This window comes from Hippoglossus stenolepis, chromosome 10, assembly GCF_022539355.2.
Source record: "Hippoglossus stenolepis isolate QCI-W04-F060 chromosome 10, HSTE1.2, whole genome shotgun sequence".
In the NCBI taxonomy this organism is placed as follows: Eukaryota; Metazoa; Chordata; class Actinopteri; order Pleuronectiformes; family Pleuronectidae; genus Hippoglossus; species Hippoglossus stenolepis.
Genome location: NC_061492.1, coordinates 15,005,196 through 15,029,217, shown reverse-complemented (window position 1 = coordinate 15,029,217; position 24,022 = coordinate 15,005,196). Strand labels below are relative to the sequence as shown.

Sequence of the window (24,022 nt, the reverse complement as noted above, 5' to 3'; positions counted from 1 at the left end):
TCATTGGAAGGGAATCATCCCAAATGCTTTATTGGATGTGTAGTTCCTTCCCTCTTAAAACTAATTATACACACAGTCTTTTACCTTTACCTTTTTTTCTGGTTCTCCAATATTCTATCAAATGTTTTATGGCCACGATTCATCTTGCAGCTGCTCGGTCTGGTTTCAAGCTTAAAACGCTTTTAAAAGGATTTTTCTGAAACGTCAAAGGAGAAAATGAATGAGAAATTGACTTCTGGAATCAGAGCTGTGCTAAAAGTGGGCAGTCATTGTTGTGTTCCATTGAAGAGTGTGAACAATTTGGGGGCAGATCCAAATAAATATCAGCATCCAGTGAATTTCAATGTGGTTTCATAAGGGGAGTGCCTGGGCGGAGGTACGTGCTCCACCGAGGCCCCTTCAAGTTAAAACTCGGTCAGTCAGCAGATTCGCATTGGCAGATATTTACACTCTGAACAGCAGTATAGGAACAGTGACAGGATACAGTTGTCTTCAGGGTGTGCGGCAGCGGGTCGCCGCTCGAACACACTACACCGATTAAAAGGGTGTGTTGGATTTATGCTCCAGGAAGTGGAGCGTGCCGTGTGCGTGTAGCTGCACGCTCAAGTTGGCTGCCAGAACTAGCTCGTAGGGTTTGCTTCATTTTTGACTTCAATATTCAATAACAGTGAACAGCGGGCATTATTATGTGAAACCACTGTTTGTTTAATGCAGCACTATTGCAATAAATTAAAAAAGCTTATCTAATTTCAGTGTGGCATTAAACCCCAGCCTCTAATATACTGTGTATATTTGTGGAACACAGAGGTTAATTGTTGGATTTGCATTTGCATTTTCATTGTTCCACCAGAAAGCAAATGCTACTCAGAGTGTGTGATCCTTCTCCACATGTCTGTGCCCTACACAACATGTGGGCCCAGTGAGACCTATTAAAGGTGCTTTACATAAATGCTCTTTAAATGATAAAGGACAACGCTGAGGTTTTTGCTGTGATTAATCTTGATTTGCCGTGGCGGAAGGACACGTGCGTGACACTGATGGGTTTCCGAGTGACATCAAACTCATTTTCACTGCCACTTTGTCCTCTCGCAAGGTGTGACGAGAATTTGTCAAAAGCACTTCACACCCACCGCGTTCCTCTGGGTATTCTGTGGCCTTTTTTCTCCTGACAAATGAGGACACGCACTGTTTAACCCCATTTGAACACTCCCAACTCCTCGATCGGATCTACATGCACTGTAGAATCCAAAGTGATGCGGATTCAGCACATTCTGTACTGTACGTCCCCACAGGACCCTGCTGGCACTGGGCTGTCGCGTAGTTCAGGTGAATCCAAATGCCGAGGACTCGCTCAAGAAGTTAAAACTCCCTAAGAAGTAAGAGTGCACGCTCATATTTACTGTGTACATTTCATCAGAATAAGAATTCATGTAAACATAACACACTTCAGACTAGTGTGTTGATATGCCAATGTGTTTTCTTTTCCTGATCTTTATCTTCCCATAGCTATATGATGTCCAATGGTTATAAGCCGTCTCCTCTGGACCTGTCTGACATCAAACTGACTCCAGGTCAGGAGCTGCTGGTGGACAAACTGGCGGAGAACGCGCACAATGTGTGGGCCAAGGACCGGATCAAACAGGGGTGGACGTACGGAATTCAGCAGGTACGCTGGTGTGTCCATGAAAACTATTATTTTTTGTGAAAAAAATGTTCCTGGGCTTTAAACTTTACTTTAAAGTACAATTGAGGATTGACTTATTGATTGATTGATAACACTTTATTGTCACATCTGAAATTAATCTTGCATCACAGCAGCAGTGACATATGCAACAATAAATACAAGGGAAACTGATACATGCATTTAACATCAACACAAAACAGTTAACCGTCCTGTAAAATACTTTAAATCTGGGATTGAAAATAGACATTGTTACAGCAATGGTATATATTATATATGATAAGAAAAGAAAACAAGAAATATTTTTTACCTTCTGCTTTCTCCAGCCTTTTATTATCTTTTCAGTATATTCAGTTTCTTTAAATTACCTCCCACACCATCTACCTTACCAGTGTCAGACAGTTTGTTTAGTCATTTCCTAGTTATTCGTCATGATTCAATACACAGCAACATACTAAAAGGCAACAGCCCACAGAACATATTGTGTAGAACATACTGTATATTGTGGTGTATGTTGGCTGCTCCTGCCATTAAAATGGATATAACACATTTCCCTGAAATCTCCTGCTGCTCATCCCCATTAAAATGATGCATTTCAATTTTTGTAAAGCTGAAGAAGTTTATGACACAATTTCCGCAGCGCTACTGTCGTTTTATTGGCAAAGAATAGGTTCACACTTTGCATCCTTAATTTACTACATAGATAAAGAAATGACAATTTTGCAAAGCAACTTAAAACCACTTTCTCAATGTTAGGTCAGTTAAGGCTCATCCATTTTGCCTTCTTTTAGAAATAATGTGGGGAAAGAGAGCCTTTCTATTTCATGATGTTCAATATGTTTATTTGTCACACATTTTAAAAAGTGAAAAACTTAAACAGGGACGTTAGCAAAAAGTAGATAGTTAAGAATAAGATGAGATGGTAACAATAAAATAAAATATTTACTTGTATTTATACTGTAATATATAGTAATAGAATGAGAATAAAATAAGAATATTTTGAATACAGAACAATTTATTTGAATGCTGGTCCATTTAAACAAGAGCTTGAAGAGTAAAGTGGATAGATGCAGTTTGATCTTTTAATCGTCAGTATGGTTAATGATAATACATTATTGATATTACATTGCCTTGTTAAAAACACTGGAAAGCTAATGTTTGTTTCGTGACCTCTGTACAGTTTGTAGATCAAGGCTCATCGTTGACAACACAAGGACCAACTGACAAAACTGACCGGAGCTTTGGAAAAATGTCCCCTTGTTTCCGCTGAAGCCCGTTAATAATGTGAAAGCTGTTACACCACTGCTACTTGTATTAGTATGATACTTCCATGCTTTCACCTTGGCCCCCAGTGGGAGCACTCTGAAATGGGCATAGGCTCAGGACACAGAGCAAAGTGATGCGCAGCAATAGCCCAATAGAAATAAATAGCCAATGAACTTCTTAATTAGTGGGACTGACAGCACAGTCATGGCAAACATAACAGTTGTATAACTGAGCTGGCTCCCTCGTGCCCGACTACAATTGATTAAATAAGCAGAGATGGTTTCGGGGGGGGGGTTGGGTTTGCTGCAAAAAAAAAAAACTCCTTTACTTCCTCTCCCTGCAGGATCTGAAGAGTAAGCGTAACCCTCGCCTGGTTCTCTACGTTCTGCTGGATGAGCGCACCAAGAAGTCAAACAGGGACAGCCTGCGGGAGGCTATCCGTACTCTAATTGGCTACGGATACAACATTGACCCCTCGGACCAGGAAGGAGGTCAGTTTGAGTCACGGATTTATGCCTATCAAAGTACTTTCAAATTACATGTTGCATAAAGGAAGACAAGATGCTTGTTACAGCTCTGTCAGTAATTTACTGCTCCTCTCTGTGTTTCTATCAATCGCCCTGCCAACCGAATCGAGCCAAACCATCTCCTCCAGCGTCACACATTGTCTGTTTACAGATTCTGTTGTTTAAACCCAGTCTGAGACGAGCTGAATTATGATTGAATACGCAGCTATGAAGATTTTAAAATGATTGATCATGTGATCAGTGTTTCGGTTATAGTAATCAGCCGCTGTAGTGATGAGTTTGGCCCGGGACGAACTTGACCACTAATTGTTTTCGCTGTTCTAGAATTTTGTCAGGAGGCGACGGCGGCACGGAATTTGATGAAAGCTGCTGCCTCGCAATTCTCTATGCAGGAAAAACCCTGCAAGTGTGACTTCATTTTCCAGCGCAGATAAAGGATTCTTCCTCCCCCCCTCTTTCAGGCTATAATGAAACGGATTATGTCGCGATCGCCTTACAAAGGAAACATTAATTGCAATCAATGGTTCCATTATTGGTTTTCCTAATTGTTGGAAGGGGTTCTGATGGTCCTGAATTGACAGTCAACGATCTGACTCTATTCTTCCCGCGCTGTAGGACAAGTGGCTGAGCGGCTCAGCATCGACAAGGTCCGCTTCTTCAGAGTAGAGAGGACGTACTCCGTGAAGATGGGGAAATGGTACTTTGAATTTGAGGCGGTGACGGGAGGAGACATGAGAGTGGGCTGGGCCAGACCCGGGTGTAAGCCGGACGTGGAGCTTGGCACGGATGAGCTTGCATTCGTGTTTGATGGATTCAGGGTAAGCTGTAACTGACCTACGTTAGGTAATGTCAACATATTCTGCCATCATGCCTCCACGCCAGCGACAGTCAGTAGGCTTCTTGTGAACATGATATTTTAAGAATGCAAATTTTGATGGAATCTATTCAAATTCTGATTAAATGTTCAGTTGGACTCACGGATGAATTGATGAGATTTCAGTGGTCAAAGTTCAATGTCACAGTGACCTCATGTTCTTGTGAGTCATATATGAGGAACACTCATTGGGATTTTCATCACTTCAGGCCCAAACTGCACTGCAACTCAAGGATGACATGATTCGGATTTGGAGGCCAAAGTGACCTTTTTTGTTTTTGATCTAGTCAACGCAACATCTTAGGAACACATTGAAGAAACTAAAATCTTCAAATTTAGTACAAATGTTCACTTGACTAAAAGGTCAAGGTCACTGACCTCAAAAATTTGTTTTTGCCTCGTGGACACGTTATCTTAAGAACCCTTAGAGGGAATCCCTTTAAATTTGGCATACATTAATTAAGAGATTTGAGTGGTCAAAGGTCAAAGATCTTCATACTTCATATGAGTCTGAAATGTATGTAGACTGAAACTGCAGTAGTTGGTGGAGGCGTACGACCACATGGCTCTAATTATTGTTTTCTTTATAATGTAGAACTGACTCGTCTTATTCCTACACTTCTTAAACCCAGAACCTCAGTCCTCTATATAAACTAGTGTCAAGGCTCAATGTGTAGTTTTTCTCTATGTGCCTATAATATATTTCTTTTATTGTACATAGGGCCATTGTCTGAACATGGGCAGTCATTTGTTTGGGCGGTGCTGGCATGCTGGAGACGTGGTCGGCTGTATGATCAACATGGAGGACAAGTCCATGATCTTCACCCTTAATGGGGAAATCCTCATCACCACCAAGGGCTCTGAACTCTGCTTCACCGACTTTGAAACGGAGGATGGTGAGGAAGTGTGTGTGTGTGTGTGTGTGTGTGTGTAAGTGTATGTGTGTGTGTTTGCGTAAATGTGTATACTATGTGAATGGTTACAGAGCCAGTGATAGGAGCTGAAGGTCAAGAAGTGTGTGACTGATAAGGTGATTGGAGAAAGTGTTGTTGGCCACATGTCCCCGAGCTCCTCCACTTATCTTTTAATAAAGCCCTCACGTGCAGAGCAGGGAGCAGGAACCTGGGTTGACCATGCTTGGGGTGTGAGTACAAAATAAGCTCCCTGTAACGAATCACCCTTATTTAATGTGACACAACATTGCCCTTTTACAAAAGCTGGATTGATGTACCCTGCCCTCCTGCTGTCTGTGTTTTTAGAGGCTTTTCATCCTCCCCCTCCTCTCCCCTCTCTCCCTTTCCTGACTTCCTCTGTCCTTCCTACAGGGTTTATTCCGGTGTGTAGTCTTGGTTTAGCTCAGGTGGGTCGCATGAATCTGGGGAAAGATGCCAGCACCTTCAAGTACTACACCGTGTGTGGCCTTCAGGAAGGGTTTGAACCCTTCGCCGTCAACATGAACAGAGAGGTCACCATGTGGTTCAGCAAGCGGCTGCCAACGTTTGTCAACGTGCCGAGGGACCACAACCACATTGCAGTAAGAACAAAATCAAAGGAAGCGCTTATTTTCAACCATAGTGCAATTGGTGATTAGATGAATACAAATACTTTCTCAACATCTTTTCAGGTAACCAGGATTGACGGCACCATCGACAGCCCCCCGTGTCTGAAAGTGACCCACAAGACGTTTGGCACCCAGAACAGTAACGCTGACATGGTGTTCTGTCGCCTCAGCATGCCTGTGGAGTTCCACTCCTTCTTCAAGTCCAGTCCTGTTATCGACATGAACGGCGTGCACGAGGAAGATGCGCTTAAATTGAAACACAGGTGCTCGCCCTCAAAATCGTGAATTTAAGCCCCACTGCGAGCACCTTGCTGTTTTGCATCACAATTTTATAAAATGTTAAAGATCAATTATGTTTCAGTTTGTGTTTGAGTTGAAATAACCTTTATGTGATCAAAGTTGTTTTCTTTTAATCAGACATTTTAAAAATCGCATAATGAAGAGCCAATCAGATAAGGCCAAATCTCTTAACCTTAAGCTGAGTTCACAATACACAACTCTCTGTCTTTTGATCGGGAGTCTCGGGAGTACACCATATCTCACCAGGAGAAACCCACAACTGGTGAACAAACTACATCTAATCACATAAACGCACAGGAGAAGAAGCCCGGTGAGCCTGAAGCATCTCCTGCTCTTCAGGCTGGAGATCTGGAAATGTTATCGGAGTCTGTGAAGCATCAGCAACGCATCAGCAAGAGTTAAAGAGTTCACACACAGCGTTTACGTCAGCGACAGGCAAATCAGACTACAACTTGTGTAGTGTGATGGGCTTTTACAAAGTGAGGTTAATAATTCAAAATGGGCCACACTCTCACCATCCTGCAAAACACGGAATGTTTCTTCATAACTATTTATCACCTACATCCACTTGAACAGTATTCTGTATAATATTCTTTTGTTAACTGTGGTTTCTGATGACATTCATCTATGTTCTAAAAGGTACCCGTTGCGATCCGTGAGGCACAGTGAAGAAAGTAGACGAGTGGACTACAGCACCATCACCATGGTAACCCACTTACTTTTTGCTGGTGGGGTTCATTTTTGTGTTCAGTGTTTTTTAACTCTGATCTATTTGTGTCATTACAGTACTATCATTCAGTCAGGGTCTTCGCTGGTCAGGACCCTGCCGGGGTGTGGGTTGGATGGGTTACCCCCGACTACCATTACTACAGCAACAATTTCAACCTCAGCAAGAACAGATCAGTGACTGTGACCCTGGGCGACGAGCGAGGACGAGTCCACGAGAGGTGAGAGCACTTTTTTAGTTTGAATGAAAAGCTGCATTGAGTGTTAGGCTAATGTGTGGCTCAACCATAATGTATGAGAAGACGTGATTAAGGAGTTCTATTCACACCCTGACAGTGTGAAGAGGAGTAACTGCTACATGGTGTGGGGAGGTGATGTCACCAGTGCTGCTCACACCTCCAGTCGCAGCAACGTGGACCTGGAAGTCGGTTGTCAGATCGACCTGGCCACCGGCCTGGTGACGTTCACTGTCAATGGCAAAGAGATTTCCACATCCTACCAGGTACTGAACAACCACAATCCGGTGGGGGGGGGGCTTAAAATAATCATTCCTTAATCGTAATCGAGGTAAAAGTTAGAAATAATTGTGATATCCATTTAAAGTCATATAGCCCAGTTTAAATTTTATGTAAATAACTGTGTTCTGTAAAACTGTAAGAATTAACAGTAGGAAGAAACCTCTTATATAACTGTATTTAAGATATTTTAATACTTTCTAATATCTTGAATTAATTCCAGAGAGTTCTAGACTTTGAATCCGTGATGGTTACTTTAAGCTTGCTTGGTATTTTGCCACTTCACCATTCTTGTATCTTCTGCCATCTGTTAATATACTATATACTTTCCACCATCCATGAATCCTATAACAATCACTGCCTGTCTCATTGTCCGTCCACTGTGTCTATTAGTCCATCTTTAGTTTACATGTTGACCTTGAGAAAAATACATTTTGTGTCCTTTCCAAACGGAGCGCTGACATCTTTTGTTGGATTTCAGACTCAGAGTTTGCTGGTTAAGATGTTCTCTCTGAGCCAAATCTTAAAGAACCTTTCCAAGGGTATAATCTTCTTATGTTCCCCCCTCACTGAAATTCTGTGAGAGGCTTCACCCAGTGCTGAGTCATCTTGCCAGCCGACACTGGAAATATCATGCATAAACACACACACACACACACACACACACACACACACACACACTCACACTCACACTCTCTAAGTAGAAAGGTTTCATGATGCATCATTAAGCTGCTTTTCGCAAGTCATGCTCTCCAGCTCAAGCATTTGATGTGCGCTTCCTGTTTGGACCTTTTTTATTCACTTGCTGCTCTTTTCTCTGCAGGTGGAGCCGAACACAAAGCTCTTCCCTGCGGTGTTTGTGCGACCGACCAGCCCGAACCTCTTCCAGTTTGAGCTGGCTAAAATAAAGGTGCAGTCCCCAAATTGTTCCTTCGCAACAGCCTCGCTGCATAAGAATTATCTGTAGCATCAGAATATTGAACAAGAAACGAGCAGAAATCGTACAAAGCCCATGTTTTAAGATGCAGTCCACCACAGGGGAGCTGCTCACAGTAGCTGCTCCAGGGAGGTCTTTCTTCTCAGTCACTTTATTTGTCAATGTAAAAAAACAGGGGAAGGAAACAAGGTGCGCAGCGGTCCCCAGCGATTCAACAAAAACAAAGAAGAGCCTCCAGGCTAATGTAGAAAAACATACATAATATGTAAACAATCAACCATGAATAGACAATACAAGTTAAATGAATAATCAATAACAGGTCTTTCATCCGGTTCGAAGAGAATAATTCTTCAAAGTAAAACAGTGTGCGCTCTTCTTATTTTTTTTTTTGGTCCGGTGAGATCTGAAAAGTTAATATTTCTGCATGTTTGTGCTGGAAGGAGAAAGATGAGATTATGTGACTAAGCCAGAGAAGAGAGGTTGCACTGACACAATTACAGACAGATTGTGATTGTTACCTCTTTATTCAGTGAAAGTAGTTTGTAAGAGTGTGGGCGGTCATGGTGCTCAATGAGTTTACAGAGCTAACAAGGAATAACACTGATATTCACTGACGCCCTCTCCAGAATTCCATGCCTCTGTCATCGGCCATCTTTAAGAGTGAACACAAGAACCCGGTGCCCCAATGTCCGCCCCGTCTGGACGTCCAGACCATCAACGCAGTGCTGTGGAGCCGCATGCCCAACATCTTCCTGAAGGTGGAAACAGCCAGAGTGAACGAGCGACACGGCTGGGTGGTGCAGTGTGTGGAGCCCCTGCAGATGTTGGCTGTTCACATACCCGAGGAGAACCGGTACAAATGAGAGGACTTCTGTTATTTATCACATAGAAATGCCAGAGTGAAGTCTTTTTTTCTATTTTACATCGGCGACAGTCAGTGGCCAGAGGCATTATATTTTCCGGGTTGTCCGTCCATTCCGTCCCATTCTTGTGAACATAATATCTCTAGAATGCCTCGAGGGAATTTCTTCAAATTTGATTAAAACGTTCAGTTGGATTCAAGGATGAACTGATTCGATTTTGGAGGTCAAAGGTGAAGGTGACCTCACAAAATCTTTTTATTTCTTGTGAATGGGTTATCTTCGCCTCGAGAGAATCCTTTCAGATTTGGCACAAATGTTCACTTAGACTCACAAATGAAGTAATTAGATTTAGGTGGTCAAAGGTCAAGATCACATAATATGAACATGATATCTCCAGTCTGCCTTTCAGGAATTTCTGTCTCATGTTCATTTAGACAGATCAACTGATTAGATTTCAGTGCTCAAAGGTCAGAGGTCACAGTGACCTCATCAAACTGCTCTGGTTGGTGGAGGCAATAAATCCTAAGGCAGCAATTCTAGTTAAGTGAATATTTTGGAAAGCAGCTAAAGAGTTAATTGATTAATCTACATAGATTGAAGAGATTATTAATTAGTGAAAAGCATCACAACACACCAGCCTGGTGAGGTCTATTGTTATTGCACTGCCACATATTATCATACACAAAGCACAAAACACTTTCTTCTTTCCCTCCCAAGGTGCGTGGACATTATGGAGCTGTCTGAGCAGGAGGACATGAGGATGTTCCACTACCACACCCTGAAGCTCTACTGTGCCCTGTGCGCTCTGGGCAACACCCGCGTGGCCCACGCCCTCTGCAGCCACCTGGACCAATCCCAGCTGCTGTACACCATCGACAATCAGTACCTGTCGGGCATGCTACGTGAGGGCTTCTACAATGTTCTGATCAGCATCCACCTGGAGACCGCCAAAGAAGCCCGACTCATGATGAAGGACGAGTTCATCATCCCCGTCACGGCCGAGACGCGCTCCATCCGTCTGTTTTCCGACGCTTCCAAAAAGCACCTCCCGCCGGGCGTGGGGCTCAGCACCTCGCTCAAACCGCGCCTCAACTTTGCCCCGCCCTGTTTCATCAGCACCAAGCGGGAGCAGCATCTGTACAGTCCCCAAATCCCACTGGACGCTCTGAAGGAGAAATCCATTTCCATGCTGACGGAGGCCGTTCAAGGCGGAGGGCACCACATCCGAGATCCCGTGGGAGGAGGCGTGGAGTACCAGTTTGTGCCAATCCTGAAGCTCATTAGCACCCTGCTGACGATGGGCGTGTTGGGGAGTGAGGATGTTCATAAGATCCTGCTGCTCGTTGACCCCAACGTGTTCCGGGAAACACACGAGGAGGGGGTCACAGGGGCCACAGACAAAGAAGGACTTACGGGGGCAGAGGAGAAGGCAGTGGAGGCTGGAGAGGAGGAGGCAGCCAAAGAAGCTAAACAGCCAATCAAAGGGCTGCTGGAGAAGAGGCTGCCGGAGCCCGTCAAACGACAGGTAATAACCAGCACACGTGAACAGGTCCACAATTACCTTCGCTGTGTTTAACCTGAATTCAAACCAGCGAAGGTAAATCACCAAAACGTGTAAAATCAATGAACATCTTCATCTACAAGGGCCAATTCACTAAGTACAGACCAACACAGCTGTGCTCTCAATCACATGCTCCATAACGGCTCCACTGTAATGGACCCATTCAGAAGTTAGTCACACATGAAATGGCTCCGTCTGCGTTTTGAGCAAATCATCTCTTGGGTAAAAACGTCTCTTTAATAAATGAGCTAATGTTTGTATGTATTCCTAATGGACTCGCTCGTAGCAGCTGCGTCTCTGCGCGCAACAGTGATGCAACCGTATCGGTTGTGTGTCTCCTCCCCTTTGCCTGTTCCCCAGATGTGCGAGCTGCTTCACTATTTCTGCGACTGCGAGCTGAAGCACCGCATCGAGGCCATCGTGTCGTTCTCCGACAGCTTTGTCTCGAAGCTGCAGTACAACCAGAAGTTCCGCTACAACGAGCTGATGCTGGCCCTCAACATGTCCGCCGCTGTAACGGCGAGGAAGACCAAGGAGTTCAGGTCGCCCCCTCAAGAACAGGTGAGGTCAGGCTGCAGTTGCCACTTTAAGGAATTAAAGAAATATGGCGATTCAAGTGATCGCCCAGTCTGTGGTCGCTGCACATTTAATATACGCTTTCACTTACTAATGCTTCCCCAGATCAAAAGTACAGGCGACATTTACATCAAATACGTTTTCATTTAATACATAATATATATATGGAATTCATGCTATGTTCAACTTTCAAACATGGAAGATACAAGCGTCCAGCTCATTATCCGTACCGCTTCCTGACAGTTGCAGGGGAGCCAATCCCATTGGACGAGAGGCAGGGTACACCTTGAAAAGGTCGCCAGTCCACCGCGGTGCTGACATACAGAGACACCTATGGGCAATTATAAGTCTCCAATTAACCTGCATGTCTTTGTAGGAGGAAGCTTGGGTACCCAGACTACACCCAATTAGACAGGGATCAAACCCAGAGCCTTTCTTGCTGTGAAGCGACAGGGCTAACCACTGCACCTCCGTGGAGAAATCAGCAATAAACCAAATTCTTCATATAAGTGAAGCAATGAAAATCGGTGCATGTGTGCCGTGAAAATAACAAAACACTTTAAAATGCTGCAGGCACAGCACAGCTATTTGAAAAGTTATGTAGATGTCAATCAGACATCATCTGCAAACTCCCACACACTCCTGAGATGAGCCCTGATCAGCCAAAACGTGTGTGTGTGTGTGTGTGTGTGTGTGTGTGTGTGTGTGTGTGTGTGTGTGTGTGTGTGTGTGTGTGTGTGTGTGTGTGTGTGTGTGTGTGCGAATTTTTAAATCTTTTACCAACTGCTCCACTATCACATCTTTACCCCAACAGTATAATAAATATAAATAAGCGTGTGATTCTCTCTGTGAACTCTCACGTCTGTGACCTTGTTGACGCTCATGTGAGATAAAGGTGATAATAAGCCACAGAGAGTAAATACTAAGAACTCTGCATCATCCAGAGCTGATTTCAGTAAAATACACATGGGTCTAAAAATGACTGAACACAAAAAAAGCCTGCCGGCTCGCTGCCTCAAATGACGCATGTAACTAGATAATTCCTTACATAACTTGTTTAATTTTCCACATACATGGCTAATTTCCTTCCCCATCCTTTGATCTCATTTGGGTTTTTTGCAAGCTGAATTCACACATTTTGCCTGGAGAAGCAGAGCCGGTGCCTGAATTGTAGCTGAAAGCGCTCTCTTTGTGTGTATGAGTGTATTGAGCGAAGCCTCGAGGCGAATTCATCATTTTTGTCTGTGGTGTCATTGCTCCAGTGAGAGTGCACACTCAACCGCACGCATACACACATACGGCATCCCTCCAGGGTCACAGCTGGGGAGAGAGCTCTGCGCTTCTCAGCTGCTTTAGTGACTCAGTGCCGAGGGAGAATCAGCTGTTTTCTCTTTCAGTGAATCTTGATGACGATGACATCACATCATGCTCAGATTACTCTTGAAAATACTGTTATAATATTTTTTCAAATATCAGACATGAGACGAGGATAATTTCACTACTTTGTTGATACAGTTTTCTGAATTCGTGTGTGTTCACGTTGTAGATCAACATGCTACTGACCTTCAGTATGGGCGAGGACTGTCCGTGTCCAACCAGCATCCAGGAGGAGCTTTACGTTTTTCACAACCAGCTGCAGCTCCACTGTGGTGAGATGCCAGAACTTTTATGAGCAGCTTTATCGGTTATGTTGATTATGAAACATGCGTTATTGCATTTTAACATTAACATTCTTTTATTGTTCCAACTGATCTTGTTCGATCTGGACCTTCGGACTTTGCAGTTTTGTCCAAACCAAAATAACAGTTGTGAAAGGTGCAACGGACCAAAATTTTGTCTGACTGAAAGAGGGGGTCCTGGTCTGAATCAAACAGAACCATGATCCTGATCGTTTGCAGTGTGAAAACTGCAACAGCATTAAACAATAGAAGAAGAAAAAGAAGCAGCTCGCAGGATTGCTTGAGGTCTTCACCTCCGAAGAAATAATGTTTGAAGGACAAGGACGTTCACTTCGATGGTAGTAATGATATAATGATATTACAGTGGCAATTAAATGAACAAAGTGAACTGGTACATTTCTCCATTCAAACGGAAAGGTTACCTTTTGTCTATGTATTTTATTTAAAAACGTTAGCAAATACAAAAACTGAATTCATAACACATCAGACACACGCTCATCTATAAACCAGTCAATGTCAATTTTTGGTAGGCCGAGCCTACCGAGGTTATGACAACAGGACGTACATGTTTCATACGAAAGTCTTAATTCCGCTCCTTAAATTGCAACGTGAACTAATGTAAACAATATATCAAAGACATGAACCTTGGTTTGGAGCAGCAGGTGTGAAATGATTTTAGAGATAGAAACAAAACCTTTTCCGTTGAGAAACGTAGAACCTATACAGCAATTGTGCATTTTTGCCTGAGCTGCCATTGTTTTCAACTTTAGCTGAACTGCAGCCAAACCTTTCTCTCTAAAATTATTTATTTTCAATTCTCTCTCCCACTGTCTCCTGGCAGATGAATTATAATTCAATGCCTCTCGGTGTTTTGAAAAATAATTGAACTGCCCAGCCCTCCATGCCACTACTGACCTCATGGCAGTCTCAGCTGTGCTGCATAGTGTCAACGTGTCATGGCTTTCTCCAAACACAATGCAAACAGGAGATACTGTTCATCACATACGACTCCTCGTACGCACACGACACGACCAACCCCACAGGAAGGCAGGCTCGGCAGAGATATTGCTTTAATACGCTCCCTGTATTCAGTGTGTATGTTTGTGTTGTATAGGAATCCCTATGGAGGAGGAAGAGGACGAGAAGGATACATCTTTCAAAGGTCGCCTCCTAATGCTGGTGAGCCGGATTAAAGGCCAGTCGCACAAAGCAGAGGAGCCGACGGAGAAGGAGCAAGCCGCACCATGTGAGCAAACCACTCTTTATTTATTATTAGTATTGCTGATGCTGTAGAGTCCTGGGTAGTAAATACATTCCAATCGGCCTTAGGATGATTAAATATTCATATTCAAATTCATATTCTGGTTAGAAGAACTCACACCAAGCGTGGTCTGGTGACCATAGCAACGTACCAAGACAGCAGCAAGCGGTGAAACCTGAGGAAGGGCAAACTCATAAACTTCCTAAGATTTTAATTCACAATCTAAAAGTCTAAAACTCGCAGAGAAAACAAGTGTCCTTGAGCAAGACATTGAAGTTGCTGTGTCCTGTTTTTAAAACTACTTTTACAGTGTTTGTTTCTTTTCAGCGAAAGCACAAACGCTGAACTCCCTGGTTCACCGTCTCTTTTAACTAATTTTGGTGCTTGATGCCTCTGTTCCTCGCTAAAATACGAGTGGAGAATTAAAACGCTGCTGTAGCACCCCTCAGTCTTGCCTCAATCTGTCTTCATGTGGTCAGACTCGGATGGCAGTCCGCTTTCCTTTTCCATTTCTTTTTTCAATTTCATTATGGTAATATGGAGGCGGGTGGAGAAGAGGCTCCAGGGGGGAAATCTTCCCTCAGCCACTCTGGGAGATGAGAGCAAAAAAAACCTTGATGATGAAACCAAATCGACACATATGTACATGCGAGGCAAAAACTACACAATTACGAACACACACAGGAACAAAAAACACTTCAATACAGCGCACAATAACCGTGGTGCCGAAACAGAATAAATGGGGAACAAATTGTGTCAGATTTTCTATGTCGAGCTCCACCGCTGTAGGAGACCATCGCTCATGTCTCTTCTTGCAAATTATTACTTAACTAGTTAAAAACCTTCAATTAAGAAAACATATTGTTTTAGTATATGTCTCCATTTATGGCACCATTTCCTTTTTTATATATGACCTTTCATGGTAATTGCGCTGTATAGGCAATAAAACAATGTGCTTCTGCATTTTATTGCTTATAGAGACTAACGAAATGTGAATATTTGATTGCTTCTTAAAACCTGTCGGACAAATCTTGCTACAGTTATATATATATATATATATATCATCTCCATCTTTTCTTGCTGGTAACAAGAACTGGCTAAGTTTCAGATGGATGAATTTAGGCTGAAATTCCAATGGGATTTTGGTGTGACCCCGGGTTGAGCAAACAAGACTACTGCACAGATTTCTGTGGAGCAAGGAGGGTTTGTTTTATCCTTAAAGGTGCTTTGGGCGGTGGTTCCGGTCGGCTCCGCAGGGGGTTGTGTCAGCGCTGATTGATTAGAGGATTAGAGATTGGTTTGTGGAGATTGGTTTATGGTGGCAGCTGCAGTTCAGGCGCACCACATCACTTCTATAACAGCCGGCGGCGTCAGAAACTGAGGGAAAGGACGAATAGAGAGAATAGAATCTCTGCAGGCAAATTCTCTCATCTGCTGAAAGACTATATTTTATATCTATATGACAGCCAATAAAGGTCCCTCTGCCTCATTCAAACCAGTGACGATTCAGTTATATTCTCCTTAACCAATACACCACCACAGCACTGCAGGAGTGATTTTGTATCCACTCGGAGGATGCATGTGCATGCACACAAGCATGTGGTGCCATCAGTGTCACGCTGGTTTCCTGATTGAAAATTGGTTGAGGTGCTGCCAACAAGCTAATTGTTAAATGAAGAAGAAGAATGTAAACAACGCATGGGCTAAATTGATGTTTTAAAAATCCGCTCATGTTTAACGAGGAATAAAATACATTCAACACAGATTTGATCCTTTACAAGAAGATTTCATGAAGACATATGAGGCTTTTCCAGTTTTTCTTTCCTCTAGTGTGTTTATATTGTTTATTTGTGTATGTTAAAGGTAAAGGTCGGAAGTAAAGGGAGCTCCTCTCCCCCACTGAAAACCATCAGTAGTCTAGCCGATACTTCTGCATCACTGAGGTCATGAGACATGTTCAGGATGGACAATATGTTGCAAAATGTTTATTAAGACACTTGCAACTACGGCAACACCAAGCAGCAGCTGCCACATTTATAGAGGACTTTAAAATATATTGTGTGCGCTGCCCTTTTTTAATCTGACAGGGTTTATATGCACGTTGTTGCTGATTGGGCAACACCTCTGACACACCCAGCAAACGAGAAAACGTACCTTGTACACCTTTTGTGCACCGTTTGAACCCAGAAACGGTGGCAAAATGGGGCAAAATGTCTTGAGATTGCTTGTGCCTCAGGTAAAGTGAGAGAAGTGGGCGACATTTCCTTCACACAGTGAAGCGGATGACAAAAGGAGGGGCAGCTGTCCAATCAGAGCAGACTGGGCTTAAAGAGACAGGAGCTAAGATCAAGTGTTTCAGACAGAGGCTGAAAAGAGGAGCTCCAGCAATGGACAGTTTGAGGAAGGTGATGAGTTTTCTGAACATGAGAGAATAAAAAACGACTAACCCAAATTTATATTATCTACCTGAATATGAGCATAATATGCCTCCTTTAATACAACACCTAATATAGTTGATGTAGTTTGTGTTTTGCTTTGTTTGGAATAGGATATATCGGATGTATTTCCCTTTGTGTGTAGAGTGTATGTGAGAAGTGAACATGTGGCAGTTTTTATGTATTCTGAAAACCGAAATAAAATCTTATATAAGAAGAGAAGAATTTGCCAGGATGATGGAGTGAGGAAGACATGATATATTCTGAGCGGTAACTCCAGCTATAACTTCTCCTCCTCCTGTCACATCAGCTAGATCAGTGAGACTATAGAGGAGGTGCCGTCGTCTTTGCCATTATCTCCCTCCCCGGGATGAAGTTAAAGGAGCGGAGGATTCATTTTCCTGTTCTGATGAATGGTCTCTCCTGCAGAAGCATTTAAAGCTCAAAGACGTGAGGAGGTGCCTCGGAGAAATCTGTGTGTGTGTGTGTGTGTGTGTGTGTGTGTGTGTGCGTGTGCGTGTGTGAGACTGAGAGCAGAGCATAGGGATTGTGTATGAACTCTCAAACCATAAAAACTGCTGGCTTCTATCAGTGTAACTCTAGACGAGTCAGATTTGTTTGTTGGCGTGTAGTGAGGGGAAGTGCTGGAGGGCGCATTCGGACAGACAGGCAGACAGACAGACAGGCAGACTGACTGAGGAGGGGGGGGTGAGCGAGCGAGTGTGTTTGATGGTGGGGTGTGACAGAATGAGAGTCAGGTGTTGCGAAGCATGTTGGCCGAGGGATGAGATGTCGCTTCTCATTTTGGAGCAAGACGGTGCTTCTGCCCTTTTTCCGACACCCACGCAACTCACTGCGGCAGGATCGGTTACCGCTGACTGTGACATTCTGTTTGCTACACCCCCCCCACACACACACACACACTCTCTCTGTCTCTCTCTGTCTCTGTCTGTCTCTGTCTGTCTCTCTCTCTCTCTCTCTCTCTCTCTCTCTCTCTCTCTCTCTCTCTCTCTCTAACTCAGACACACACACACACAAACGGTCTATCTCTCTCACACACACACACACACAAACGGTCTATCTCTCTCACACACACACACACAAACGGTCTATCTCTCTCACACACACACACTTACATTGATTGACAGCCTGTCAAATAGTCTTTGGGAAACCAGCAGATCCAATCAACCAAATAGATGCTTAATTGCAAATACTTTTAAGGAAAATCAATTTTGCGCAAATTGCTCCATCTTTTATGGTTCTGAGTTGTTCTAATTGATGCCTCTCTGTCCGTTGTGTATTCACACTCCGTGAAGAGACACAAATATGCTTGTGCGCCCTCACCCACGCAAAACTATTGATCCGGTTTTAATGAAGCCTTAAGGGTAACCCACATACGAGCTGTCCAAACAAATACAAATGTCTCCGTTTAACCACAGAAGCGGAATGTCGTACTGTACAAAACTATTAATACATCGTCCACTACCCCCCCCGCCTTGTTTCCTTTTTTTTTTCTTTTTTTTTTAACGTTACAGGGCTGCCGCTTTCCGCTTCACCGACAACGCTGTGAATGAGCTCGCGAACTGTGTTTTCTTCTCCGCAAGAATAGAAGGAAAATAACTGACATTGTTGAAACGCAGCTGATTACATCTCCTGTAGAGGCAGAGGCTGACACACACCTGCCGGCCTAGTTCTTCTCCTGAGGACACCTGAAGAATTTTGAATTTTTTTTTATTGTCGTTGTGCACTCAAGGTCTAACGCAGCCTTTGATGCTCATCTTCTTTTTTAAGTGCTTGAGCGTCGGTTGTGTAAAAATGTGAGCAGCCAGTCAAGTGGCGGCTCCTTTAACATCACTATGATGGAGCTTTGTGTTTGCATAAATGGGCGATAATGTGTGTTTTATGGATTTCCGTGTGTGCTTAACGAAGAGGTGCCTTAAGGAGGATTGCCGTGTCTTGGTGTGATCCAGGTTAATGGACGGAAGGTTTCAATATATTTTTTCCTTAAGGCCAATATTATATAGTTTGGGATTATACGACAATACAGCGCGCACATCATCTGCCACTGTTTCTCTGCCATTTGAAAAGGTTATTGTTTAAAATGAGTAAAACCTGCACTATGTTGACCAATCCTCTTCATACTTAGTCATTCTATATCGACACACACAAACAGATGTGCTTTCTTTAGTTTAATCTGACTTATAGGTCTATGGTTATGATACAGTTTTGATGATGTTTGACAGCTGCACTCTAGAGGAGGATACACACACATTCTTGTGCCCAAGTTTGAAAATAATGTACAAAGTAAAAGGCCACTGTTCTTCTACCTTTCAGATTACAGTTGTATTCTCTACCTCATTTTAAAGGTCACTGTTTTCATTTTTGAACTGCAAAGTCTGAATGAGTTTCAGAGATATTCAACCAATGTTACAGAGGCAAGTTTTTAGCATAAAAAGTCAAAACTTACACTTAAGAATCAGAGCGACTAGTCTGAGCCAAACCTATGGGTCAACAGCTGTTGCCGTGATATGGAAATACTAAAATGCTCTGTAGACTTTTTGGCTTTTAAGAAATGCATAATTTGTCAAGGCTGCATGCTGACTGAGTCTGGTAGAAACCAAGATAGCACTACGAGTGTGTATTTTATGAAATTGAAGCCGCACTATTCAATATTGTCATGTTGACAGTTGATCAGATGATAGTGTTCAATTTAACACAGCCCATTTCTATTTATTCAATCCACAGAGAATTAATACCCCACTCTGCAGCTCCCCTCAGCTCTACTGAGATGAGAGCTGGGAGTTTAGTGTCTTTCAGCTCATTGTTTTGGTTTCCTCTCACCGCTCTCATCAGTGTTGTTTCCAGCAGCAGAGGGCAGCTGTTTTCAGGGATAAAGTTCTGATAAACCCACTCTATACATTACAATGTTACCTGCAGCAACAAACATCAAGACAAAGTTATTGATGGACAGCTGGGAGGAGAACTTGGTGGAGACCCAAGAGGGAACAATAGATTTTTGCGAGGTGACCAGAAACACAACTACATGGTTGCAGAATGTTTACACTGTTTTCTAATACCTTCACCACAACAACTTTTTTGAGCCCATCATATGATATTATGAGTGTACAGCTTGTTCCGCTACCACCAAGAGAAATTATGTTGAGGTTTACTTCATTATTTTCAAAGTCACTACAACAGGGGCTCCCAAACTGTTCAGTCCCCGAGACTCAAAATAACAGTCCCAGAGATTTGTGACCCAAATTGTCCCCAGAGGTTGTTGAACCTCATTCAAAGGAAATTGATTTGAGCTAGTTGTGCACATGTGCTGCAATGTTTCCTGTGGTTCTGTAAATTGAAGGGTCCTGTGGGGGGAAATAAAGTCCAAAAGGCTGAAATGACAATTATGCATGGGTTGTTTTATTTTATTGGACAGCTTTTTACAACATTTGAAACTATCATGGCTAAAATAAGCTATTACTCGTGGTTTTTCCCATTTTTTTCGATTTCTGGAAATCATATTGGAAAACCACTCTGAGTGCTCTTTTACATTTAATGCAAAGGATTCAGTTGTGTAAAAAAGACCCGATCGTTTTTGGACCCCAAACTGTAGTCAGTCTCCAGTGAGTTAGGCTACATGACGATAGATGTCAAAAGATAAACATATGTTGAAGACATTTTCAACCAAGATAATACTTACTATAGTGCTGTAAAACATACAGTATCACAATAAATCAACTAATCTCCACTTTCCAACTGTCTTCTTAGCCAATCTGAAGGAGCTGATCTCTCAGACGATGGTCAGCTGGGCCCAGGAGTGTCACATCCAGGACCCCGAGCTCGTCCGTAAGATGTTCAGCCTGCTGAGGAGGCAGTACGACAGCATTGGTGAGCTGCTCCGGGCCATGAGGAAGGCCTACACCATCAGCGCTGTGTCTGTGCAGGACACCATCAACCTCCTGGCCTCCCTGGGGCAGATCAGATCTCTGCTGTCTGTTCGCATGGGGAAAGAAGAGGAGAAGCTCATGATTGATGGACTCGGGTAGGTCGCCGGACTTGTTTCCAACTTTTTCTTGATTCTCACAAAATCCTCCTTTTAGATTAGAGTGACACAACATCCTCATACTTCATTTGATGCCGTTTGTTTTGTATTCTATTTCTGTTCTCTCTTTTTTCTCCCCAGCGACATCATGAACAACAAGGTGTTCTACCAGCACCCTAACCTAATGAGAATCCTGGGCATGCATGAGACTGTCATGGAGGTCATGGTCAATGTGCTCGGAGGAGACAAATCCCAGGTTTAACAACATCTATCTCTATATTTATCTTTACTTCCAAAGGCACCCACAGCGCTCACAGCACCGCCACGCCAGAAATAATGTCGCTCACATATAGAAATGTGCTTCAGTCCAGTTACGTGTGTTATCATTTGTGTGTGTGTGTGTGTGTGAAGTGTGGTCACGGGGTGAATGTGCATTAATGAAGACGTGGTCTCGATGGGTGGGCTTTCTCCTCAGGCTGTGGCGTGGGTTGAGGGCAGAAAGGGCAGAATGGGGCCGCCTGGCTGGCAGCGGGTGAAGGTGTCAGGCCTTTCAGACGTTAATTAGGAACAAAGTTATGCAGGAGGTCACTGCAGTAAACTCAGAATAACGCAACAACTTCACAGAAACCACAACCACTTGTTATTACATCACATACTGTTTTCCCGACGATTTTGTGTTCGCTGTTTGTAAATACATGAGATTGTCTGTCTTGGTTAAAATACAAAGCAGGTCAGATGTTTGACCCTACTCAGTCTGTGTGTGCCACCCTACAGGAAATTGCCTTCCCCAAGATGGTGGCCAGCTGTTGTCGCTTCCTGTGCTACTTCTGCCGGATCAGCCGTCAGAACCAGAAGGCCATGTTCGACCACCTCAGTTACCTGCTGGAGAACAGCAGCGTGGGTCTAGGTGGGTACAGCTCTCTGTATCAGTCTTATTGACGATCAGCCCAGTCATCACTGACCCCACTTATGGAAGTGGGGGACATGTACTTGAAAACGAAGATGTCACATGGTTGTTAAAGCTGTGAAAAGGAGCCCAACATGTCTGTAAAACCGCCTCCGGCATGTATGAAAATCTGACTCTATAAAACCGACAGCATCCTCATTAAAATGTCCGACACACTTCTTGACATCATAGGACTTACTCTGCAGCTCTGAGCTCTCACGCATTAGACTCACACCTTAGAAGACGCGTGTGTGTGTGTGATTGTGAGTCTGGGAACACTGCGAATCGGCAAAGAGAGCGACTCATCTCGCATTCTGTTAGAAGATGGCGACGCCACAGTCTCAGAGAGCGCCCCGCTGGGCCAAGAGAGCGTCTCCCCTGGATGCACACACATATGCACCCACTCATGAAGACACACACACACTTCTCAGATTGCTCATTAAACATGTGATGACAAGTTATGTGATAGTATAAGCAATAACCCTGTGAAAGGGTTTTTTTGATTTCCTCCCACTATAGTTGAGGGTTAAGGACAGAGGATGTCACCCCTTGTACCGATAGTTAAGTCCTATGAGTCAGATTTTGATTTGTGAATACAGGCTATACATATATATGTTTATATAATTTGATTGATTGATTGAATGCAAATCATTCATATGTGATATGACCACAGATGTGCCTAAAGCTCACCTGGTTGTGTGGGCGCCACATGTACAGAGGCTTGAGTCCTCCTGCAGCGGTCACAGGTTCTATTCCGACACGTCCCTTTGGTGCATGTCTTCAGGGCTCTCTCCCTCTTTCACACTTAATTCTGTCCGATCAAATAAAGGCCAGATAAAATCTTTAAAAAAAAAGGTATGGCCACAAATTAGAGTGAAAACACCACCCCCTGCTGTTTGTTGAAACGTTAACACAGACACAGGCTGGTTGTCTACAGATACGTTAGATACGTTAGATGAGACCTTCAGCAGTTGAACATGTGCTTTGTTTTGTAGCTTCACCAGCTATGAGGGGCTCCACTCCTCTGGATGTGGCTGCTTCCTCCGTGATGGACAACAACGGCCTGGCTCTGGCACTGGAGGAACCTGATCTAGACAAGGTACAACTTTTTTGTTGAGTGTTACAATTGTTGCACACATGCAAAACTGTTGAACAGATTAGATAGAATGAATAGATCAAAGCTGCATGTATGTTGGACAGTATGTGATGTAACGTATGTGCTGTTTCTGCAGGTGGTCACCTACCTGGCAGGATGTGGTCTCCAGAGTTGCCCAATGCTTGTGGCTAAAGGTTATCCAGACATAGGTTGGAACCCCATTGAAGGAGAACGCTACCTTTCCTTCTTGCGGTTTGCCGTCTTCGTCAACGGTACATCTGCAGTTTCCATCTTCTGTCTTTTTCTTTCTCCTTCACTCCCTTTTCTTTTAACGTGCAGAAAAACCTAAGGCAAAGTGCACCCAGAGTTTTACCTGAGGCTTTATATTCGCGCTAAAGAAAGTGGATGTGCTGTATTTTTCTCCTGACATTAATTATGTATCTCCCTGCTGCTCTGTATTTACTCTCACTCATCCTTTTTACCTGTTTGCCAGGTGAGAGTGTGGAGGAGAACTCCAGTGTCGTGGTCAAGCTACTCATCCGTCGTCCAGAGTGTTTCGGACCGGCCCTGAGGGGAGAGGGAGGGAACGGCCTGTTGGCGGCCATGAAGGAAGCCATCAAGATCTCCGAGACGCCGGCGTTGGACCTGCCGGGCTCCGTCCAGGGATTCAGCTCTGACGTGTAAGCCACCAAGATCCGGCTAAGCTTATCAAATCAATGCTGAGGACTTATCTTTAAGATTAGCTGTTCATCCCCCCCCATGACTTGCATCTTTGCTGCGATAACCTTCAAAAATGTTCTTCCTCTTATCTTTACCTGTTCTTTTTCCACTCTCTGCTTTCCCCACCGTTAGGTCTGCTGACGGGGATGACGAGGAAGAAGTTGTTCACATGGGAAACGCCATTATGTCCTTCTACTCTGCCCTTATTGATCTTTTGGGACGTTGCGCCCCAGAAATGCATGTATGTATTTTTCGGGAATTTTGTGTTTTTGAATTAGCTTTTTCTTAACATAGCCTTTTCTCATTTTCTCTTGTGTTTTGCTTCCCTAGCTCATCAACAAGGGGAAAGGTGAAGCTCTGCGTATCCGTGCAATCCTGCGCTCTCTGGTGCCAACAGAGGACCTCGTGGGAATTATCAGCATACCACTCAAAATGCCTATCGTCAACAAAGGTACGTGT

General features: G+C 43.6%; 1 protein-coding gene across 2 annotated transcripts in view; it reads left to right on the top strand.

Moving 5' to 3' along the window:
• Window positions 1-24,022, top strand: part of LOC118116418 (ryanodine receptor 3) — a 114,094-nt gene that overhangs the window by 55,250 nt on the left and 34,822 nt on the right. For both annotated transcript variants that reach the window (XM_047341642.1, XM_047341641.1), the window contains 24 exons: window positions 1,293-1,376; window positions 1,507-1,666; window positions 3,291-3,438; window positions 4,090-4,292; window positions 5,070-5,244; window positions 5,674-5,882; window positions 5,973-6,172; window positions 6,849-6,915; window positions 6,996-7,156; window positions 7,272-7,437; window positions 8,274-8,360; window positions 9,014-9,240; window positions 9,968-10,775; window positions 11,172-11,372; window positions 12,934-13,036; window positions 14,181-14,312; window positions 20,528-20,801; window positions 20,943-21,057; window positions 21,576-21,708; window positions 22,743-22,846; window positions 22,980-23,115; window positions 23,337-23,523; window positions 23,696-23,804; window positions 23,894-24,014. In XM_047341642.1, coding sequence (XP_047197598.1) covers window positions 1,293-1,376; window positions 1,507-1,666; window positions 3,291-3,438; window positions 4,090-4,292; window positions 5,070-5,244; window positions 5,674-5,882; window positions 5,973-6,172; window positions 6,849-6,915; window positions 6,996-7,156; window positions 7,272-7,437; window positions 8,274-8,360; window positions 9,014-9,240; window positions 9,968-10,775; window positions 11,172-11,372; window positions 12,934-13,036; window positions 14,181-14,312; window positions 20,528-20,801; window positions 20,943-21,057; window positions 21,576-21,708; window positions 22,743-22,846; window positions 22,980-23,115; window positions 23,337-23,523; window positions 23,696-23,804; window positions 23,894-24,014 — 4,310 coding nt within the window. The remainder of the gene's footprint in view (window positions 1-1,292; window positions 1,377-1,506; window positions 1,667-3,290; window positions 3,439-4,089; window positions 4,293-5,069; window positions 5,245-5,673; window positions 5,883-5,972; window positions 6,173-6,848; window positions 6,916-6,995; window positions 7,157-7,271; window positions 7,438-8,273; window positions 8,361-9,013; window positions 9,241-9,967; window positions 10,776-11,171; window positions 11,373-12,933; window positions 13,037-14,180; window positions 14,313-20,527; window positions 20,802-20,942; window positions 21,058-21,575; window positions 21,709-22,742; window positions 22,847-22,979; window positions 23,116-23,336; window positions 23,524-23,695; window positions 23,805-23,893; window positions 24,015-24,022) is intronic.